This window comes from Aptenodytes forsteri, unplaced genomic scaffold (genome assembly GCF_000699145.1).
Source record: "Aptenodytes forsteri isolate BGI_AS27 unplaced genomic scaffold, ASM69914v1 Scaffold278, whole genome shotgun sequence".
In the NCBI taxonomy this organism is placed as follows: Eukaryota; Metazoa; Chordata; class Aves; order Sphenisciformes; family Spheniscidae; genus Aptenodytes; species Aptenodytes forsteri.
In genome coordinates this window covers 2,165,984-2,185,440 of record NW_008795907.1, presented here as the reverse complement: position 1 = coordinate 2,185,440, position 19,457 = coordinate 2,165,984, and the positions used below count along the sequence as shown (strand labels likewise).

Here is a 19,457-nt window from a genome sequence, read left to right as displayed (position 1 = left end):
CTTCCAATGTCACAGGATGTCTCCTAAGCTAGGGAACTCAGTCAGTATGGCTTCTAACTCTCGCTATGGTAAGGCAAATCTTTCCTTTTGCTAACCAAGGTTTAGATGAATTCTTTTTGGCCACAGTTTGAAACTTGGGTACTTAAAGTGGGGCTCTTAGTGCCAAATTTAGGCCTTTTTAAAGTGTCTTTCCATTTTTTTTAAAGGTGTCAAAAACCTGTAATAATACCCCTTGAATTGAGGGTCTGTGGGAGTTTGCATAACAACCATGGTTTTAGTCTTTCAGAGTTGAACTGTAGACTCTGACTTCCGGGAGCTAGGTTTGCAAATATTGACCTTTCTTAAAAAAACAAACAAAAACCAGACAAAACAGGCATCAAGTTAACAACATCTGACAAGAACAATTACAGACTTACAAAATACACAGTTCTGATTTTTACCATAAATAAACACATTACAAACAATGAGCATTTTCATTGGCCAGGAAATATGGCAGACTGATGGAGAGACGAGAATCTAAGGAATTGAGTACGGTATTGATTAGGCACATTTTTCTAACTTACGTAACTCAAACCCACTAGAGAGATTCTTGAACTTTACTCATGCTGCAGGTTGATTGGCACAGTTTAATGTACTACATAGTTCATCAGTGGTGTTGAACTAAAGGAAGGAAAAAGGTCACAGTGCAATACTCACTGTTGTCTTGTCTGAGTGCCTGCAAAGGCTAACTGGATTAGTTAGAAGTGTGTAGGAGGATCATGTCTCTGAGAAACGTGGGGAGCGGGGGTGGGCAGAGAGCAGAAGGGTTTATCCCTCCATGGGAAACGTATAATGTCAGTGACTCTGAACTGTTGTTCTGAGCATATCAGTGGACACAGAGCTGGCAGGTGTTATCAGCTGCCATCCCCTCTCTGACAGCTGCCAGACAGCAGTAGTGTTCACAGCAGGAAGGAGTGAGTCAAAGTACAGCTGACAGGCAAAATCTTTTCAGACAAAACGTGTCAGGCTCCCTCCTGTGATCTCTTCCTGGAAGTTTGCCTCTTGGGGGCTGTGCAAGGCTGGCTCGATGGGACTGGCACAAATGCACACATGTGTGCAAGCACACACGCAGTGTCTCGCCTCAGAGCCAGTGCGGTCAGTCGGTCTGCAAAATAAATAGGGAAGGCAGGAGCCACATGTGCCATCCTCTGTAAACAAAGGATTGGAAGAACCTGTGCTCCACCTCCCAGGACTGACGGATAAAGTGCTTTCTCAGAAGGGGTTCAGGCACAAACACGGTGCTGCCCTTATTTCCGGAAGGGCGTCAGCCTGCTGATGTTCTGCCAGAAGTTCGAGGGCTTGCGCTTGGGCTCTGCCAGCATGAAGACTTGCTGCTGAGGGAGTGTAGTAGGCAGGGTGGGATGCTTTTGACGCATCAGAAAGTCATAGTATGGCCTGGTGACAGCTGTGAGGAGGAGGAGATGGGGAAGCATGTTAGTTGAGCACAGCTCCCTTCCCCACCCCCTGTCCAGTCCCTGTTAAAGCTGCAGGGGAGTGAATTGGGTTTGTCTTAGTATTACTGTTAGTTTCAGCACTGCTTTTGAGGATTAAAGTTGATGCTGTGGAAGTCCCAGAAATGTGAAGCATAACTGACACCTGTTCTGTCACCACTGCAGCAGGGCTAAATAGCTGTAGCTTATCATTAGTGGCCAACTTAACTGGTGACTTTGGTTGTTTTGGGAGAAGCAGCTGATGTGCATGTGCCTCTGTTGCCTGTTACAACTTCCTGCACTGGATTTCTGAGTCGTAATAGCCAGTACCTAGGCTGCAGACAGGGCTGGCTTGTGGGGTCTCCTCTAGTGCTTCACCCCTAGGGCTTTGCTCTGTTAGAGAGGTCTGGCCTCCTTCCAAACTTCCCTCTGTTTGCAGCCAGATCTTACTTCTGACTTGTTTTGAAATTTAGCCAAGCTTTCTTACTGGAGATTTGGCTAGGATTTAACTGCTGGCTGGTACCGCCAAGAGGAAGTGGTTGCCTCTCTGTGGGTCCAGAGGAAAGCAAGTGACATCTCTTCCTCTGGCTATAAAGAGGGGTGGTGACATCACAAAGTCGGGTAGCGGGAATCTTCAGCTGCCAGTGCTGTGGGCACAGGAACCTTCCTTTCTGTTGCTTGAGTTCACGCTCCCCTGGCTGCTGCTAAATCTTCCTTGTCTCTTAAAGTTTTAACAAACAGCTCGTGTCAGTGAGCACAGTACCTACCCATGGCATTCTGCCAAAATCACAGGTTTCAAAGCATCTTCCACAGGCACAACTGCCCAGGCAGGAATAGTCCCTGCTGCAGTGACCTTTATGGACCCTCTTTGCATTGTAGAATCATAGAATCATTTAGGATGGAAAAGACCTTTAAGATCATCGAGTCCAGTTCCCCCATTGGGGGGATTACTGCAAAACTTCATCTTGTCTTTTCACAAAGGGAATGCCATACTGCTTGGAGAGCCTGGCTTCTAGGGCAAGGCTGTGAACTAGCTTTTGAATAGAAGCTGCCTGCTTGTACGTAACTGATTTCTGGCACAGCGCTCAGTGATGAGGTGCAAAGCAGCTCTCCTGTAGTTAGGAATAGTTTCCTGACTCCAGCTGTCTGAATCTGCCAGGAACGATTCTGCAGATTGTCACATCAGAGCTCACCATCTGGCCTTCTCAAGAGTTTGTTAATGCCACTTCACTGAAACTATTCCCATATAGTAAATGTACAACCACCCCCCACCCCCAGTTTTAGCAGCATTTGTATGTTCAGTGTGACTCACCCTTAGGCTTCCCAGTATGGTGCTGCTTGCTGGCATTCAGCATTGCCTGCTTTTTCTGCACCTCTGTGATTGAAAAACCTTGAAGATAAAATAGTTTGTCAGCAGCAGGTCGTCATTTTGTATCTCGTGGGAAGACACTGGCATAGACAGTAAGGGAAATACAGGGGTAGGAAAACCTGAGGTGAGAGGTCACAAGCTAAAATTACTCCCAAAGCTGGAAGGGGCATGTACTGCCCCCTGCTCCAGCCTGTGCTGTACTGCACAACTCTCCCTGCCTCTCATGCAAGGTTTACTGCCTGCACTTCACCCCATGCTTTACTGGGTGAAGAAGCCAGTCCAGACCAGTTGCGGTTCAAATCTCATTGGATCACACGTGTCAGAATTAAGCAGCATTTGGACAAAACAATGAAAACCCTCGACTGAACATGTTTTGTATAGATATTGCCAAGTTGGGCGCTCACACTATGCTGCAAAATAATGGAAGCTGTATGTAATGTATTGACTATTTTGTCAGCCCTGCCTGAACTCATTAAAGACATGTCAGCCTCCCTGAGGACATACTGCAGTGTCTGCTTACAGGTTTGTATAACAATGAAAACCCTCGACTGAACATGTTTTGTATAGATATTGCCAAGTTGGGCGCTCACACTATGCTGCAAAATAATGGAAGCTGTATGTAATGTATTGACTATTTTGTCAGCCCTGCCTGAACTCATTAAAGACATGTCAGCCTCCCTGAGGACATACTGCAGTGTCTGCTTACAGTGGTTTGTATTTTTTTTTTTTTTTTTTTTTTTAAATTCCACAGGTTCATTCAAAATGTGCAGTTCAGCAGCCCAGAGCTGGACTGGAGCATGGACTGGCTTCCCCCCTTTCACTCCTATGCATTGGCTGGTGGTTAAAAAAAGAAGAAAACAAACAAACAAAAACCCCCACAAAAAACCACTGCCTCACAGCATTGCTCTTTCCATACCCGTCTCCTGGTCGAGCTGAACCTGTCTCCTTTCATTCTCAAATGCCTTCAGCCAGCGCTGTTTCTGCTCAGGCTTTTTTGCACAGAATAAGTGGACTTCCTCTGTGCCTCGGCAGTGCAACTTAAATGCATTTTTCACACTGATATTGAAGTCCTTGTCCTTCCCATCTTCTACATCCAGTATTTCCATATCATCCATGTTGATCCTACTCTTATAATACAAGATGTCCCGGCGCAGAAGGTCCTGTAAGAGAGATTGCACAGACTCATACAGACATTACTGTTCCTGTCCTGTCCCTTCCTTAAACATTTATTTTCTTTGAGATGATGGAGTAATTTAATCTTCTTGGCAGTCATTACAGTCCTGTAAGAAAAAATTTGATACTGGATTTGAATCTATGGAATTGCAGAGTGCTAAGCTCCTGTTGACGCTGTTAGCAGTGAGGGGAATCGTGTGGTTTCTTCAGAGTGGTGGGGTCAGGATAGGCTGCCATCTACCGTTGTGGGACATCAGCTGCCCTGAAGAGCTCTGAATGAGAAGCAAGCTTGTGTTCTTACACGTGATCCCAAATCCTCATTAAGCCAGTGTCAGAAAATAGTATTTGAATCCTACTGTCCCAGTTAGAAAGCCAAAAAAATGCTAATTAGCTTTAGGGTTTTTTGTGTTGACAATGAAAAGTAAATTTGAGAGCAGTGATAAAACAGCGAGGGTCTCATGCCTAAGTTACCTGGAGCTACCTGTATGCCATGGAGAACGCAAAAAAAATGTGTTCAGTTCTGAAATTCCAATGGAAGATACTTTCCATTTGCTCTACGAAGGAAGATCTCTTTTATTACTTAGGTTACGAAAAATAGCATGGGCTGTACTTACAGACTTACATATGGTGTTAATATGGTCTTACTGACTGTCAAGGCCCACAGCTCTTTGTCAAAGCTGCAGTTACCTTCTGAATATGATATTAATCTCAAATGGCAGTACAGTTGAAAAAAAACCCCAACCTATTTAAAATAAAATGGGTGACAATGCTCATAACTTGAGTTGTATAAAACAAACCCATACACTAACCCTAGAAGCAGTGCGATGCTTTCCTCTCCTGCTATAAGAATTAGGCCAGTAGTTAGTTCCTGTAGCTTATTGCTGTGGTCAGGTGCACGGGACACACCAGGACGTCAGAGAAAAGACTGCGACGAATGCACATAAAAGTCTCTGTGCCAGAAGCACATATGATGCCAGTAAGCATTAAGGCAACAAAGGGGTAGAGGAGTTGACTCAAATTCTTTAGCCTTGTAAGAAAGAGCATTTGTGCCTGGCTAGTGAGGTTACCTTCTTGCAGCAGACAAGCTGGTGATCGAAGAGGAAGAACATCCTCTGTTGGCTCTTGGCTTGAGGGTGGGAGATTTTGGTTAATTCCCCAGAATAGATGAGTTCTGAGCTTCTGACTAGGACATCTTCACCCTGAGAACAGCATAAAGAACAGGTTGGTCTCAGCCATCTGAAAACGGGAGAAGAAATAAGCCCGTAGTCTCGTAAGAGAACCTCAGCCAAGCTGAGGGGGCCTGTGGGGCCTCAATTCTTGCTGACGAAACTCTCCTCTGGGAATGAGAGGGAGCTTCTGTGCTGGAGGACAGCCCTTGTCACATCAGGGAGACGCTGTGCCCTTAACAACAGTGTGTTAAATGAAAAGATCTCCTGTTCCAGGAAGTCTGCTCAGGGCAGCTGATCCATCCCTGACATAAAAGGAGGCACATAAGCAGAGAGCTGAGAATTTAGCCTGACATCCTTGGAGAGGGAGACGGTCTGGTTTTATTAAGTCTAAGATTTAGAAAATTAGTAGTTTTGTTTCTTTTATGTAGCAATTTTTTTTAATGAGTCTGCAGGGAACTTTGGCTTCCTTTGCCGCTCTATCAGAGCTTGCCTTTCTGCAAGAATAACATGGCTTATTAAGCGTTAAGGGGCAATTCTGCCCATCTTGAGAGTTTGAAATCACTCAAGATAAAATGGGGGGCAAGAGGAAAATAATACGATTTCACCAACCTACATGCTGATTTTGTTCTGCAAGGAAAGTGGTGAAGCAAAAATCCCAGGGAACATGCAAAGACCTTTTCAGTTGTACTAAAAGATCACATCTGTTTAAATAAAAAAAACACACACAAAGAGGGGCAGCAGAACTGAGGTAGGGCTAGATAGTAATCCTCATTAAGATCTTGCTGTAGGCAGAAGCTGTTGGAGGGTGGGGGGGAGACGAGCAACACAGACTATTCCATTCATGGGGAAAGTAAGTCTCTTACCTCCCAGTCTTCTATTGAACTCTGCCACTGAGCAATTTTGTCAATGTTCTCCAGCCGCCGCTTTCTCTCATTGATGAGCCGAGCAACATTCTTCATGGCATTTAAGGCAGCTTCGACATCTTTAAAATCCCTAGGGTAGGGCAGAGGTGTTAGGCATGACAAAATGACACATGCTTATTGTACCTACACCCCAAAGGAGTGCAGCCTACCATGATCTAGGGCTGGAGAGCAGAAAACATGAGTTCCACTTGCAGTTATCCCAGCTGTTTTATACTGGAAGTCGGAGGTACATGTTTCTGTGGGCAGCTTTTCAGATGCATGCTGGTTTTCAGGCACAGGTTATAGTCTTGTAACAAATCCAGGCCCAATTTGTGGAAGGGAAGGGGGTAAGCAATCAAATTCAGCCGCAGAGGTGTAAATACGAGTTGCTGGAAGAATCTCCAGGGCTTTCCAAGCCTCGTTTTTTTCCCGGCAACATAATACAATATATTCATAATGCCACTGTTTTCATACAGGGACTGATTCTGTCATGCATAGGTAAGGCAGTTCAGCAATAACTGGCTTCATTTCAAATAGGAGCCAATGGTTTATCTGGAAGGGTAGGACAGAAGCTGATCTACCCTCCCCCACTCACCATCTGCTGCCATCAGCTACTTCTGCCGAGTTTAGAGTAGCTGGGAAGGAGCTGTTCTGCAGAACTTGTCTCTAACGCTATTTTCAAAACATCTGCGTACTGCATTAAGGAGCTTTCTGTGAAGAGGTTAGCTTCAGAACAACATGCTTACAGATTTAATAAGCCATGTTTAAAACTGTTCTGAGAAGTAGCAGTGCTGTAAGTAGGAAGGTAAAATTAAGCCACAATGGACCACTCTTAACACTTTCCTTTAATACAGATTTTTCATGTTTTAATTTCTGTAGCTAATTATTTCAGATGCTTGATTAAGTGACACAGTTATTTCAGCCGAGGACAGTGCCTTCACCCTGAAACAGAGCAATGGATTTGGAGGCTTTTGAGCTGTGCTGAAGAAGCACCGAGTGTGCATGGCTTGACTGCTATAGGCTGCAACTTCCCACTGGGGAAGCGCTGGGCAAAATTCATGACTACCACGCAGCCCTGACGTGCTGTGGTCTAGTTACGTGGGCATTTTTGGGTATATTCAACCAGTGCTTTTGGAGGCAAAGTTTTCAACACCACCACCGGAAACATTTAACTCCAAAGTATGTATGTGCTGGTATCACAGATATGTGGGCCAAATAAAATAGAAAAGTACCATTAAGAAGGTGGACCTTGCAACTCCAGGTCTGTAACAAACAGGAAAGCCTAGTGCTACTGTAACGGAAAATGATGTATTTGATAGAAAAATACTTTTTTTTCCTGGTTTCTACAAGGTAACCCAGAAGAATCATAGTATCAGCTGCTCTTGGCAAGCTGCCCTCAACACATGATTCTGCATTAGTCCATTTCCATGCCATTTCCATGAGACCAGTCTCACTCCTTCCCTCCCCACCATGCTGACCTACCTGTGTTGGGGGTTGGTGTATTTAAGCAGTTCAGCCAGTTGCAGTGGATATTTGCAGATTTTCTGCACGGGAGTCAGCAGAAACCCATCCAGAGAGATGTCGATCATCTTCTGCAGCAGGCGGCAGGCTTCGAAGAAGTAGACGTACTTGTTAACTTTGGTGAGGCGGGACAGCTCCATGCAGGCATTGGGGTGGTTGTTGCAGTATTCAGAGTATATCTGAAACTCTGTTTGCTGCAAGGGAAATGAAGGGATTTACTGTCCGCGTTCTTCAGGGTGATGGCCTGGCTCAAACTTCTGTATGTGAGTTCCCTGTGTAGGTCCTACTCCTTTATCACATGGGGCTGTTTGTCAATTTGTATCCTCCCCAGACTTTGAAGCCCAGAGACCTAAAGTTGGGGATGGGCAGGGTATATTACAAGTTACAGCATGTGCAGCTTATCTGAGAGACCAAGACATTTCCGTGTATTCTGGCCTGTGCTCAGCTGCATGTTTTTAATGATGGGATCGGCAGTTGCTGATCCTGCACTGACCTGAAAATACCATAGCTGTAAACTCGGGTCCAGCTCGAGTTTTTGGAATCTTCCTACATTTTTGTGTAAAGTAGCATGGTCTGGCAGGGAGTATAGTGCTCAGAAGCTGAGGCACTTGAAAATCTTTCCACAGCCACAAGAGGTAGGGGATGTTTGGCTGGGAGGTGGTTAGGGGTTTGAACAGGAGGAGGGTGGTGGTGTTCAGTTTGGTTGGGTGGATTTTTTTAAACAGAGCTTCAGTTCTGTCTGATCAATTTCTAAATCCTCTGGCTTAATCCATGCTCAGCTACCCCTTTCCCATGAAGTCAAGTTTACTTACATATTCCAAGAAGCATGAGCCGACCTCACTCAAATGTGGGTGGTCTTTGTTGAATTTCTTCTCTAGTGCTTTAACAAATTTCTTCTGGCACCTGTAGATGTCCTCAATATTCCCAAAGATTGTCTTCAGCTGTTCTTCTGTAAACATGTCAGCTCTTTTACGGCACTGCTTAATGTAACCCTAGGAGGAAACCAAATTGGAAAGCTTCCTGGGCATTTGCTCTGTGGCTTTTGGTTATCAACAGAAAACCCCATGGACTGTAGTCAGTTGTACACCTGGTTCCTGTACCCCCTTCCTGTATAGGTGCATCCATGTTTTAGCTATTATTTCCTCTAATACCACCCAAAACATGGTAGAAATAGAAACCAAGCCACAGTTACATCACTGCCTTAAACAATACTGTAATCCACACTTGAAGGAGTCCCAGAGCTGCACTCTCCTGTTAAAAACACCTTTATCTGTCTGCAGGCTACAGGGTGTTCTGACCCCAGCACTGATCCACTGATAGAGTTAGGCCAATTAAATCCAGTTGCAGATCTGGTTTGGATGCTCGTGTTAGGAAATGCCTGGTTGACTCAAGGAAGAAGGGGGGCACAAAGGACATGGGGGGACACTGCAAGAGGAAAGGCTTGTTTGGTAAGTGTGTGCTGCTTTGCCCCAGCTGGCTCTCCTGGAAGGCACTACATTTTTGTGTCATTTCAGTGAAGAACTATGTTCCTGCAAAACTCTTTTTCAATTACCTTCATTTACCCCAGTGTATATGACGGCATGTCTCTTCTGGAAGAGGTGTCGCAATACTCAGCATATTTGCAAGTGAAAGACCTAATTGGCTCAACATCCCCCAGTTGTTTTAATCTGAGCATGACTTGCCTGAAGGCTGGTGATTTTATTACCTCAGAATGTATATTAAAGAGGACAGCAGTGCTAGACATTTACTTTTCTCTGGCTTGGGAAACTCAATTAATTACATTTAATGGAATGCGCCCAAGTGGGTGCTCCAAAATCAGAGGCATTTGGGATATTGCTGTAATGAATTGTCTCCTGTTTTCTGAACATGCAACGCCATTTAGCAGAGCAGGCTCTGATGGAAATACAGTCTCATTTTCAGAAAAGTAAAGTTACCCGCTTAGGGTAACTCTCTGGGCGAGAATGGGACATACTCTATTATCCTTCAGACAAGTTCTGACATTCACTTCCCCCTTTATTCCATTACCTCACAAATGTCCTTCAGATGCTTGATGTAGTCTCTCTCCGTGCTTATGATCTCATTGATGACGTTGGTCCTCATTTGATCTTTGGTGGTCTGCCCCATCCCAAAGCGGCGGGTGCCACTGCTGGAGTCGTCCTCTTTGCCACCCTCTACCTTCAGGGGATAATCGTCCATGGGTTCATCCTGGTTTACTCGCAGCTGTGCCAGACACACAAGATGTTCATCGTTTGTATTGCTAAACGCAACTCTTCCAAGGAAAAGAAGTTTGGGAAAGTTGACTGAATGGCAGACAAAGATTGAGCTAGGATAAGGAGCAAAGAGGGCTGCTACATGTATATTACTTGCAAACATATTTTCCCCTTAGGGAAGCTAAGGCTAGATAGCTTTGGGAGGGTACTTTCAAGCCACATGACAGCTGCTCCTACTGTGTAACGTGGGCGGTTTTAAGCAGGCATCTCTTGTGGACAGAAGTCACAGGAATGATACAGAGTCCTCCAGGAAGAATACATACAAAGTCAGGACAGGAAATGGTTTATCAAGTGAAATCTGCTTAGGTACTTGTGAGGGGGTGCTTAGGGAGGGAGGGGGGAAAACCAGTAAATAGTTGCTTTTTTATATAGCTTTATTGTTGTTCTCATACTGTAAATAACAGATGGCCTTCTCGGTGTCTGCTTCCCCAAGATTATTTAAAGATAATTTATTGTTAATATAAAGCCAATACAGATGCCAGTGGGCATATAATATGGTAAGGAATGGCATTACATTACAGGGCTGTGTGTGAAACTCATGATTCCTTCATAGTGCCCATCAGATGGCAGCACACCATGAGCAGAGAAAAATAGCATTTTGTAGGCACGTTGTCCTACAGAGGCTATATTGTCAACAATAGCAAAGTACCTTAGTTTATAGCAGGCAATTATCAGTGCGTTTCACTTACGAGCTTTCTTTCACATAGTAGTATTGTAGCTCTTAGAGTGCCCATGGGAATATTTTGTACACAACTCAGCACAGAGAAGAAGTGAAAAACACTGAAGTAGGAACATGCGTAACTATAGGCACTTTTAGTACAATGACACAGAACTGCTTTAAACTTTTAATGTAGTTTGTTCTAGGCAGGATTACCTACCACTTGATACATGTGTATCTACATATAAAAATAGTGCATACCCATCCCTTGTCAGCATAGGCATAATAGCTGGTGAAGCCCTCAAGATGTGCAATCCTGGTTTTCCTTCGCTGTGAGCAGAGTAACATTGGCTAGTCTTAAACTCAGACCTTGGCCTGAAACTTGTGTGGAGTAACTGAGAGACCTGGAGATTTATCTAAGTTCCCAAACATACCAGCCTTCCCAGCAGTAAGTTTGAGACCCAGTGATAATTAGCAGGAAATCTTCACTCAGATGCTTGAGCAAGTGCTGTAATTGGTCTGCTAAAAGAACTTGTTACTCTGCATCCCTAAAGGCTAGCACTAGTCTGCTTTCCCCTGAAACACTATCACAGGTTTTTGCCAGCCAGGACAACAATTCAACTTAGCAGTAACATGAAAGAAAAAAAGGCCTATGTTTTGACTGTGAAAAAAGCAGTTCCGTCCTCACCAGTGCTGAGAGTTTGGTCTTAGTTATCTTACTTGCAAAAACATCCACTATTCATAATAGTTACCCAGCTAAGACTCTCCTGCAATCTATAACAAAGCATTTCAAAACTTTTATAGCACTATCTGCCCCATTTCTCCAAGAACTTTTGCTACAGACACCAGATCACCTCCTTCCATGCTTCACCTGGTTTTGGGTCACTTGTGATCTGAAGTGACCTGGATAAAGAGCTAAAGGACTGAGAATCTTTGCCCTTAGGTACACCTAATTGCCTTTGCAGTACTGAGGAGCCTGCCCTGAAGTGGTGAAACCAGAGTCAGGCATCCACACCAACAGTGACAGCCCAAAGAAAGGAAAAAACCCCTTTCTCCTCACAGCAGGAAAGGAGTGCACAGGAGTTACCCAGACTCTTGTTTTACCCCCTACTTGCACAGAGAATTCAGATGTGTTTCAGAATGCGCTGTTGGAAATTAATCCAACCTCTGCAGTATACAGCTGGGACTGTCTGGGCTGTTCTGTATAGCTATTTCTATATGGTCTTTGTAGCTGGCACTGGGGGAGAGCCTTGGCCCACAAGTCTTGGCCCAAAAGTGTCAAGTGTTTCATATCTCCCCCCTCATCAGTTGTCCCACATGACCTCCAAGACTTTTTTTGTGGTTTTCTCCTCCATTTTTAAATGCCTGGAATACAGTGCTGTGGGGTAGCCCAGCAGCCTGATGTTTTTAAAACTCCAGGGCTAAAAGAAGGTGTGTGCATGATTCAGGTGGTTGCATACTTTGGGATGTAGCATTACACTGGACCCAGCACCAGATGGAGGAAGCTAAATTTGGTGCCATGCTTATCCATACTGTCTGAAGTGGATACGAGAGTGAAGACCTCTGCCAGCTGCATCTGTGATTCCTCTAGGAGAGTATTTGTTGCTTGCTCCTGAAGGGGATGCTGTGTGCTTGGGCACAAACTAGCCAATATACATATAGGTAAGCAGGAGCCCAGGCTGCAAACCACCATGCAGGGCAGCTCCCCAGCTGGAGCAGCTCAGCTGAGCTCCGGAGTCTGGAACTGAACCACCCTTGCCCTGATTTACTCATGTAAAGAGGGACTTCTCCACACTGGTGGCAGCTCAGCCAGGAGGGCCCTATATGCCAGGGCCATGTGTAGAGGAATAGTAAGAAGACGTGTTGAACCAACTATCTCTAGCAGTGAAAGTGCTCGGGAGTCACTACAGAACACTAAACCTGGAGAAAAAGAACACTTGGTGCTAATGGAGAGGCATAAAGAGACATCAAGCTCTTACCCGTACAAAGCTGGCTGGAAACCAGCCTTCGCTGTCCAGAATCCTCCCCCACCACCACTCCTTGTTGGTAGCATCCATTACTTCAATGACATCGCCGGCCTTGAATCCCAGCTCTTGGTCATCCATCGTGACATGGTCCCAGAGGGCTTCTGCATACACCACGCTGCCATCACTGATGAGCTGTGCACAAAGCAAGTCAAACTGTCAGCTCCACCTAAGAAAGCAACACAGTCTGCCAACGTGGCTGCAGCTTTGGCACCATTGCTGCTGAGCCAAACAAGCGTTGATAACTGTTTACTCCCCGTGAGCAATGTGAGAAGGAGTTGGTGCTAGTCTGGCAGTTGCTTTGACTGACCTTGCTCTCAATAGCATTTATTCAGAATCACTTGAACACAGTTTGTTTACTACCATAAAGAACATAAATTTGATGCTTTGGAATTTCTTACTGGTGACTTTGCCTCAGCTGGCAAACAGGACTCGGTGGTACGTTGTTGGTGGAGGATGCTCTTGTGCTGCCAGTGCAGCCCTGCCTTGAAATAAAACCTTGAGCATCAATGTTTAGAGACATACTTCAGAGCAGAAAGTATTCTGAGGCCTCAGAGCTAGTCTAGGATGGATAGAGCCTTAAGTCTTTAAGGTGGTTAAACTTAGCACTTAAGCTGCTTAAGTCTTCTGAAGAATTCAAGTAATTATGCTGAGGGACAATGGTTATTTACTACATGTCCCATAGAGGGCCTACTCTAGGAAAAAAAGGACCCCCAGCAATTAAAAAACCAAAACCAAAAAAACATCCCACATGGCTAGAGGCTGTGAGGGGGCTCTTGAACAGTGATGATGTGTCTATACCTGCCTGATGCCATTCTCAACCACTCACACTTTAGCTATGGTGTAGCTAGGTAACACTTGGGACCTGTTGCAGTGGTGTATTTGTAACCTGGTCCTGCTGGCCACTACAACAGTAGTGCCTGCCCAATGCCCACAGGTTTATCATGTCACAGTCTCCTTTGAATTTCAACAACTACAGAGTTACACACACGGGCTTCTCAGGGCCTGAGCATGACTGGGACTGTCTGAACACCAAGGATTTCCCCAAGAAGGCAGAGCGTATACTGGAGTCTTGCTAAAAAGGACTTAGCCATTCTGGAGTGGCAGTGAAGCCCAATTTTTCTGCAGAAAAATGGTGCAATGATAAATTCTGGAAAGACAACAGGAAGACCAGTCTGTGAGGCACAGGGGAGAAAGAGAACCTGTACAAAACCCACTGTCCATGGTATATCTCACAACATTGCAGCAGTATCACCAGAGCCACATGATGCACATGTCGTCCATGCTGGGCACCTTAGGTTGCTCGGTCACAGAGTTAGTTATCTACTGCTCTGGGTTACTATTTCTGCCCCTCCCCCAAGAAGAAAGATGAATGTTGTAAAAGAATGTCAGGATAATCGCGCATGCAGTGAATCAGGAGAGAGTTAACGAGGCATTTGAAAGAAAATTCAAATACAATCTGCCTTTGGATAGCAAATGCCCCTTCACTGAACCAGAAACAGCTTAACGCAGTATTTCCATTGTGACAAAAATAACAGGATGATGGGGAAGGAGAGGATGAGAGGTTCCCACTTATCTACATAGCCAGTATGTCGGCAGTCCCCACGCTGCCTTTGCTTAGCTGCCCTCCGCTGCACCACCACAGGGATCAGTGCATCTTTACTGCAGGTTTCCGCTCTTCACAGAGGCGAGCAGTCGCTCTAGAGAGGCCCAGCAGGCAGGGAACATAAGGGTCATGCTGCTGTCATGCAGCCGGCCAGTGGCACGATGAAAATAATCCAAGAGTCTTAAATGGTGTCTCACTAGTCTAAGCTCCTATAGCAAGGACAGGCTTTGATCACAAGGCAAGTACAGAAGTAGTATCATTAGTCTCAGAAAACCAAACATGAGGAGATAGTGATGTATGCACCATACAGCAGAGGCAGCTACGCCCAGTCAAGTGGCAGGTATTTGTCCAAATGAGCTGTGGAGGGAAAAGATTTTTGGGCTTGACAGTTAATGCATACAGCTGTTAGAGCTATGCGTGATGCTTTTTATGCATAGTTCACTTAACAGGCATATTGCGTATAGTTTGACAAGCTTGAAGCGTACTCAGCATTATGAATAAACCCTTTATTCATATTTTTGAAACACTTGTAGGTCTTGTCAGGCTTCTAGAAACTTAGAGGTTTTATCTTTCTAACATAAAGTAGTGATGACTGGAGTAGGGAAGAGAGCGGATGTACAAGTGTGTATTTTTCCAAAAATCAGCTAGCAGACTTCAGTTACAGAACAGCTGGGCTGTGGATGATGGTGGATGTTAGCTACTCTCAGAAAAGAGCTCTGCTGCTGCTTTGAGCAATCCACTTGTGCGCAACCCATCCATTTGCTTTAGCAGTCCAACTTCAGTGACTAGTGACTGTGTGGACCACAAGCGGAGCCTAGCAGTTCCCTTCTGCAGGAAGAGAAGAGCATTTAACAGGGTGATGGGGTGGCTGGAGCTGAGCGTCTGGCCACCTCTATACAGAGGAGCCGGTTAATGCTGATCTCACACACGCTGTTGGGAAGTCACCTGCACTTAGGTAAGCCCGACCACCAGGTCGTGCCGGAGCTGCTGCCATACCACGCTGAGTTATGTATCCCTGTGGGTAAGGGCTGGCTGTTGCTCAGGAAACTGGCATATGCTAATAAATCTTTAGAAAGAGTGGCATTCAGCAGGCTTTTCAACATGCAAATTGTGACCAGCACTTAAAGAACATGGTTATTTCTGAGATAAAATACCTTTGCTGCGTGCTTAAATATGTCACTCTGAATCAGTGCTCTGAGTATGGCAGCGGCACACATGCCATGACCGTGACCAGAGGGAGACTATAAATGGACTTCCTCTGTAGCATTTTGATCACACAAGCAGAGCACTGATGATGTGAAGGCGTTAATACCTTACAGTACCAAGCTGTCAGGTCTCCGTGTCTTGATGAGAAGACAAGAGACCAAGCCTGACCTAGCATTAACAGCATGTTAGGGTTGATACAGCCAGCTCACAAGGGGACAGAGCCACATGGTTCTTCTCGGGGTCACCGAAAGCCATGTGATGGACTAGTGAATCCTCAGCTGGTATTTTAATCCATCCACTAATATTAATATCTTAAATTTTGTCTATTCAACAACAACCATACTGTGAATGTGATTTGTCAAATACAGAAAGTCACAACTGACCCATCACCAGCCTGGCCAAATAGGCACAGGCAAGCAGACAAGCCACTACCACAGACAGTTCTCGATCAAAGGTGTGACTAAAAAGATGCCCAAAATACAGGCCAGGATTTGATTAACTGACACCGAACACCATGTTTGTAGGGAGGAATGATCAATGTGGAATAAAGCAAGAAATAAAGAGGAAAAAAATGCTTTATATGTGCATTGGATTGTCTCAGTTTAGTACAGCAGCACTTGAAACACCTCCATGACTGCAGGCTGACAGGCTCTGCACGGTCTTCCTGCACTGCTTCAGTCTGTGCTTGTATTCTGGGGGGGCAGGCAGGGGAGCAGGCACAAACACTGAAAAGTGTTTAATGATCACCATGCTCAGTGCTCATTTTTCTGTTAGCCCTCAATCTGTACCAGTCTGTACCTTTACTATTTTTTTCAGTTGTATCCAGTCCGATTCCTAGGCTGATACAGAAATACCAAATATACCCAGTGTAACAGTCCCTTTCCCGGAGCAAATACTAAAGGGTAGCTCCTGAGCCAGGGCTGACATTTCCATGGCACAGAAGCACCTACGGTACTGCATGTCACTGCAGCAAGCAGAGCTGCTCCAGCTGGGACAGAGCATGCTGCAGTGTCCTCTCCGAGGAGCATACTGTTACTGGGGAAAAAAGGGTTAGGACTCCTACTCCCTATCCCAGGAATGATAAATCACACCAGCAGATAAAAAGGTTTTCTGCAAAATGTGTTGGAGCATGGCACAATAAACCAGCTATATTGTGAGAGCTGCTTACCTTCCAGAGAAGCATGCGTTAAAGGGAATGCTCACCATTTCCAAGCATGGCAGCTCCCAGGCTCAAAAGGCTCATCTTACCACAGGTTTTGATCTTTGCAATTAAAGCAAGGTTTGAAAAACAACTATTAAATTCCATATGAAACAACATTTATGTGCTGGCTTTGTAATATCAAGGACAACTCAGTACATGTTCTGAAGTGGCCCCAAACCAGGCTCTAGAAGAGAAACATTAGAAGACAGAGAATGCAAACCCAGCCACCCTACTGCTGCTCTAGCTACTGCAGCTGGCAGCAGTGAAAACAAACAAAAATTGGCTATTTTTGTTGTTTATAGCAACATTTAAGTTTGTAGACAGCAGTGTTTGCAACCCAAAGGCAGTACTAACACTGATGCTTTGAAACTGAAAATCGACTGCAGCTCTAATATTGCATTGGCATTTCTGTGCAGCTGCAGCTGCTTTCCCTACTGCCCATGCAGCTACAGCCTCGCTGCTCATTTACAAACACAGCAGATGCTAAGGGAAGGCGCCGGTAAAGCAGTGCTCGTGCAGGTTGCTCAGTGTATCACAGAAAGATGGAGGGGGGAGGATTGCTGCATTACTCCTCCAAGCAATGCCTGTGCACAGGCTGCCCAAGAGGAGACTCAGCCAGGGCTATTGCACATTGCTGCCTCAAAAGAAGTCCATTACACATGGGCAAAGAGATTGGGCATGCCAAGGCCCACGTCTATGGGCTTGTTTGCATTCCAGCTACTCGGCCCCTGTTTGTCTCGGGCTGGACACCTTGACATAATTACCGTGTATGTCCTGGTCTTGTTCTGACCGGAGCTCCAGGCAATATTAACAGAGATAAAAGATCTTGACAACTTACAGAAGGAGGGATGAAGACTCCTTTAGGAAATATTTATCTTTGAGCTACTTGGTTCTAACTGAATAAAATTTGAATAGCTTTCTCTTGATAATGCCAAGTACACTGGATCATATAGAGCTAAAAAATGAACCCAGGAGCATCAGAAGATACAGGGCAGTTCAGGGAGAAGGTGCCAATAAAATGGAATTTACTCTTCAGCTCTGTGACCCTAAAACAGACACCTTCCATGAAGAGCACCTGAACCTAAGCCCTTCCTGATGAACTAAAATAGTTGCTGTGAAGCCTGCATTCTTTGCTCAGCGCCCCCAGGACTTGTGCGTTACAGACTGAAGCTGAACTGCATCAGCACATCAAACATTTAAACCCTGCAGCAGTCCTGACCCCAGAGGCAAAACCCCCTCCCCGCTCCAGTTCCTTCACTAGTCACTTTGCTTCCAGAGCTTCTCTTCTGCCTTCTTTCATGCAAAGTGCAGCAGAGGAGTTAAAGAAAAATTTTACTTCCACTCTTGCCCCAAAGGTAGTGCTTCACACAAATACTTATTTTTTCTGAACGTGGGTAGAAGCCAGCTAGCCTCTCCCTTGAACTGAACACACGGGATAGTTTTCAAATCATCCTGATAGCTTGCGCTTGCTTCCTCTCAAAACTTTTAGCTTCACTGTTTAATGATGGACAACAGAGATGAAATTTATCTCATAGAGCTTCTGTCATATGAACAGCAGACATCTAGTCTGAACGAGTTATCTTGATTGTCTTTACGGAGTATCTCCCCTTTGTGGAGAGACATGGGCACCCAAGGGAGAAGGGTTCAGCTTAGGCATCTATCTTAGCATGATGAATTAACCAAGCCCCTGGGCGTCCTGTCTCCCTTCACTGCCAGGGAGGAATTTGGGCTAGCTAAGACTTGCTGCCTGGCTGCAGGGTGCCAGAACCACTGACACAACTCCACAGCCACAGCAACACTTCATTCCCTTTGTGGAGAGACATGGGCACCCAAGGGAGAAGGGTTCAGCTTAGGCATCTATCTTAGCATGATGAATTAACCAAGCCCCTGGGCGTCCTGTCTCCCTTCACTGCCAGGGAGGAATTTGGGCTAGCTAAGACTTGCTGCCTGGCTGCAGGGTGCCAGAACCACTGACACAACTCCACAGCCACAGCAAACACTTCATTGCTTCTTGCTGCTCCTCTGTCTACATGTTTCAGGATAACACAAGCCTGCCTTGCCACAACGTTACACTAGACACGTGTCCCCACATGGGCAGTGGGTTGCATTCATTGCTTCAAAAGCAAAGACCTGCATACCATGCCCCCAGTCAAGCCATGCCCTCGGCATTCGTTGCCCTTTTGCCTACTGTGTCAGCTGCATATTTCTTCAGCACAGATTTTAGAGTACTGATTAAGGATAGTGGAGGACTGTCAGGCATTTACCAAACACTGCAGATCCCCATTCAAAATATTTTAATTTGACAGTGATTCTCCTTAACAAAACTGAGATGTCAGTCAGCCAAGATCTTAATCCAGTTAAGTGTGCTACACTGATATTCTATAGTGCTGCTTTTTTAATCAGTGCCTGTAGTCAAACTCTTCATGTGACATCTTGTACAGCTGCTTCCATTTACCAAGCATTCAAAATTTGTCATCACATTTATTTGGTAAGAACTATTTTCCACAAAACCATTCTGACTGGCATTAATTACATTATTCCCTTTTATTTATATCATCTGAGTCCTGATTCCCCCTCAGAAGTGGTTTAAACAGATGGGAAGAAGAGGAGGGTCCCCCCGCAGCAGGCAAGGAGAAGCTTTGAAAGCTCCCTTTATCAAGTGCTACAGGAGGAGGGAAGCAACCCTTGTAGAAAATGGGAGAGGCAGAGTTGTGCTCCATGTTATTTCAGCCTGCATGTGAAGAGTACAGGGTGAAAAAGCATGCCAGGTGCATGTCCATCTGAGTCCAGTTAAATATGATTTTTCAAACTCCAGAGTGGTGCAAGAAGTTCTCAGTTCCTCACCTAAGATATGGGAGCTGATTATTATAATGCAAAACAAATCAACTG

General features: G+C 45.2%; 1 protein-coding gene across 2 annotated transcripts in view; it reads right to left on the bottom strand.

Moving 5' to 3' along the window:
* Nucleotides 1–19,457, bottom strand: part of ARHGEF4 (Rho guanine nucleotide exchange factor 4) — a 106,470-nt gene continuing 87,013 nt past the window's right edge. The window contains exons 1-10 of one of the 2 annotated variants that reach the window (XM_019473396.1): nucleotides 12,511–12,651; nucleotides 9,629–9,823; nucleotides 8,416–8,595; nucleotides 7,565–7,797; nucleotides 6,044–6,173; nucleotides 5,079–5,210; nucleotides 3,755–3,998; nucleotides 2,778–2,859; nucleotides 2,532–2,542; nucleotides 1–1,444 (exon numbers count right to left, since the gene is read on the bottom strand). In XM_019473396.1, the coding sequence (XP_019328941.1) occupies nucleotides 1,287–1,444; nucleotides 2,532–2,542; nucleotides 2,778–2,859; nucleotides 3,755–3,998; nucleotides 5,079–5,210; nucleotides 6,044–6,173; nucleotides 7,565–7,797; nucleotides 8,416–8,595; nucleotides 9,629–9,823; nucleotides 12,511–12,636 (1,491 nt within the window). In that variant the 5' untranslated portion in view covers nucleotides 12,637–12,651 and the 3' untranslated portion in view covers nucleotides 1–1,286. Of the gene's footprint in view, nucleotides 1,445–2,531; nucleotides 2,543–2,777; nucleotides 2,860–3,754; nucleotides 3,999–5,078; nucleotides 5,211–6,043; nucleotides 6,174–7,564; nucleotides 7,798–8,415; nucleotides 8,596–9,628; nucleotides 9,824–12,510; nucleotides 12,691–19,457 lie in introns of those variants that run through there. The other variant, XM_019473395.1, reaches the window with a different exon arrangement.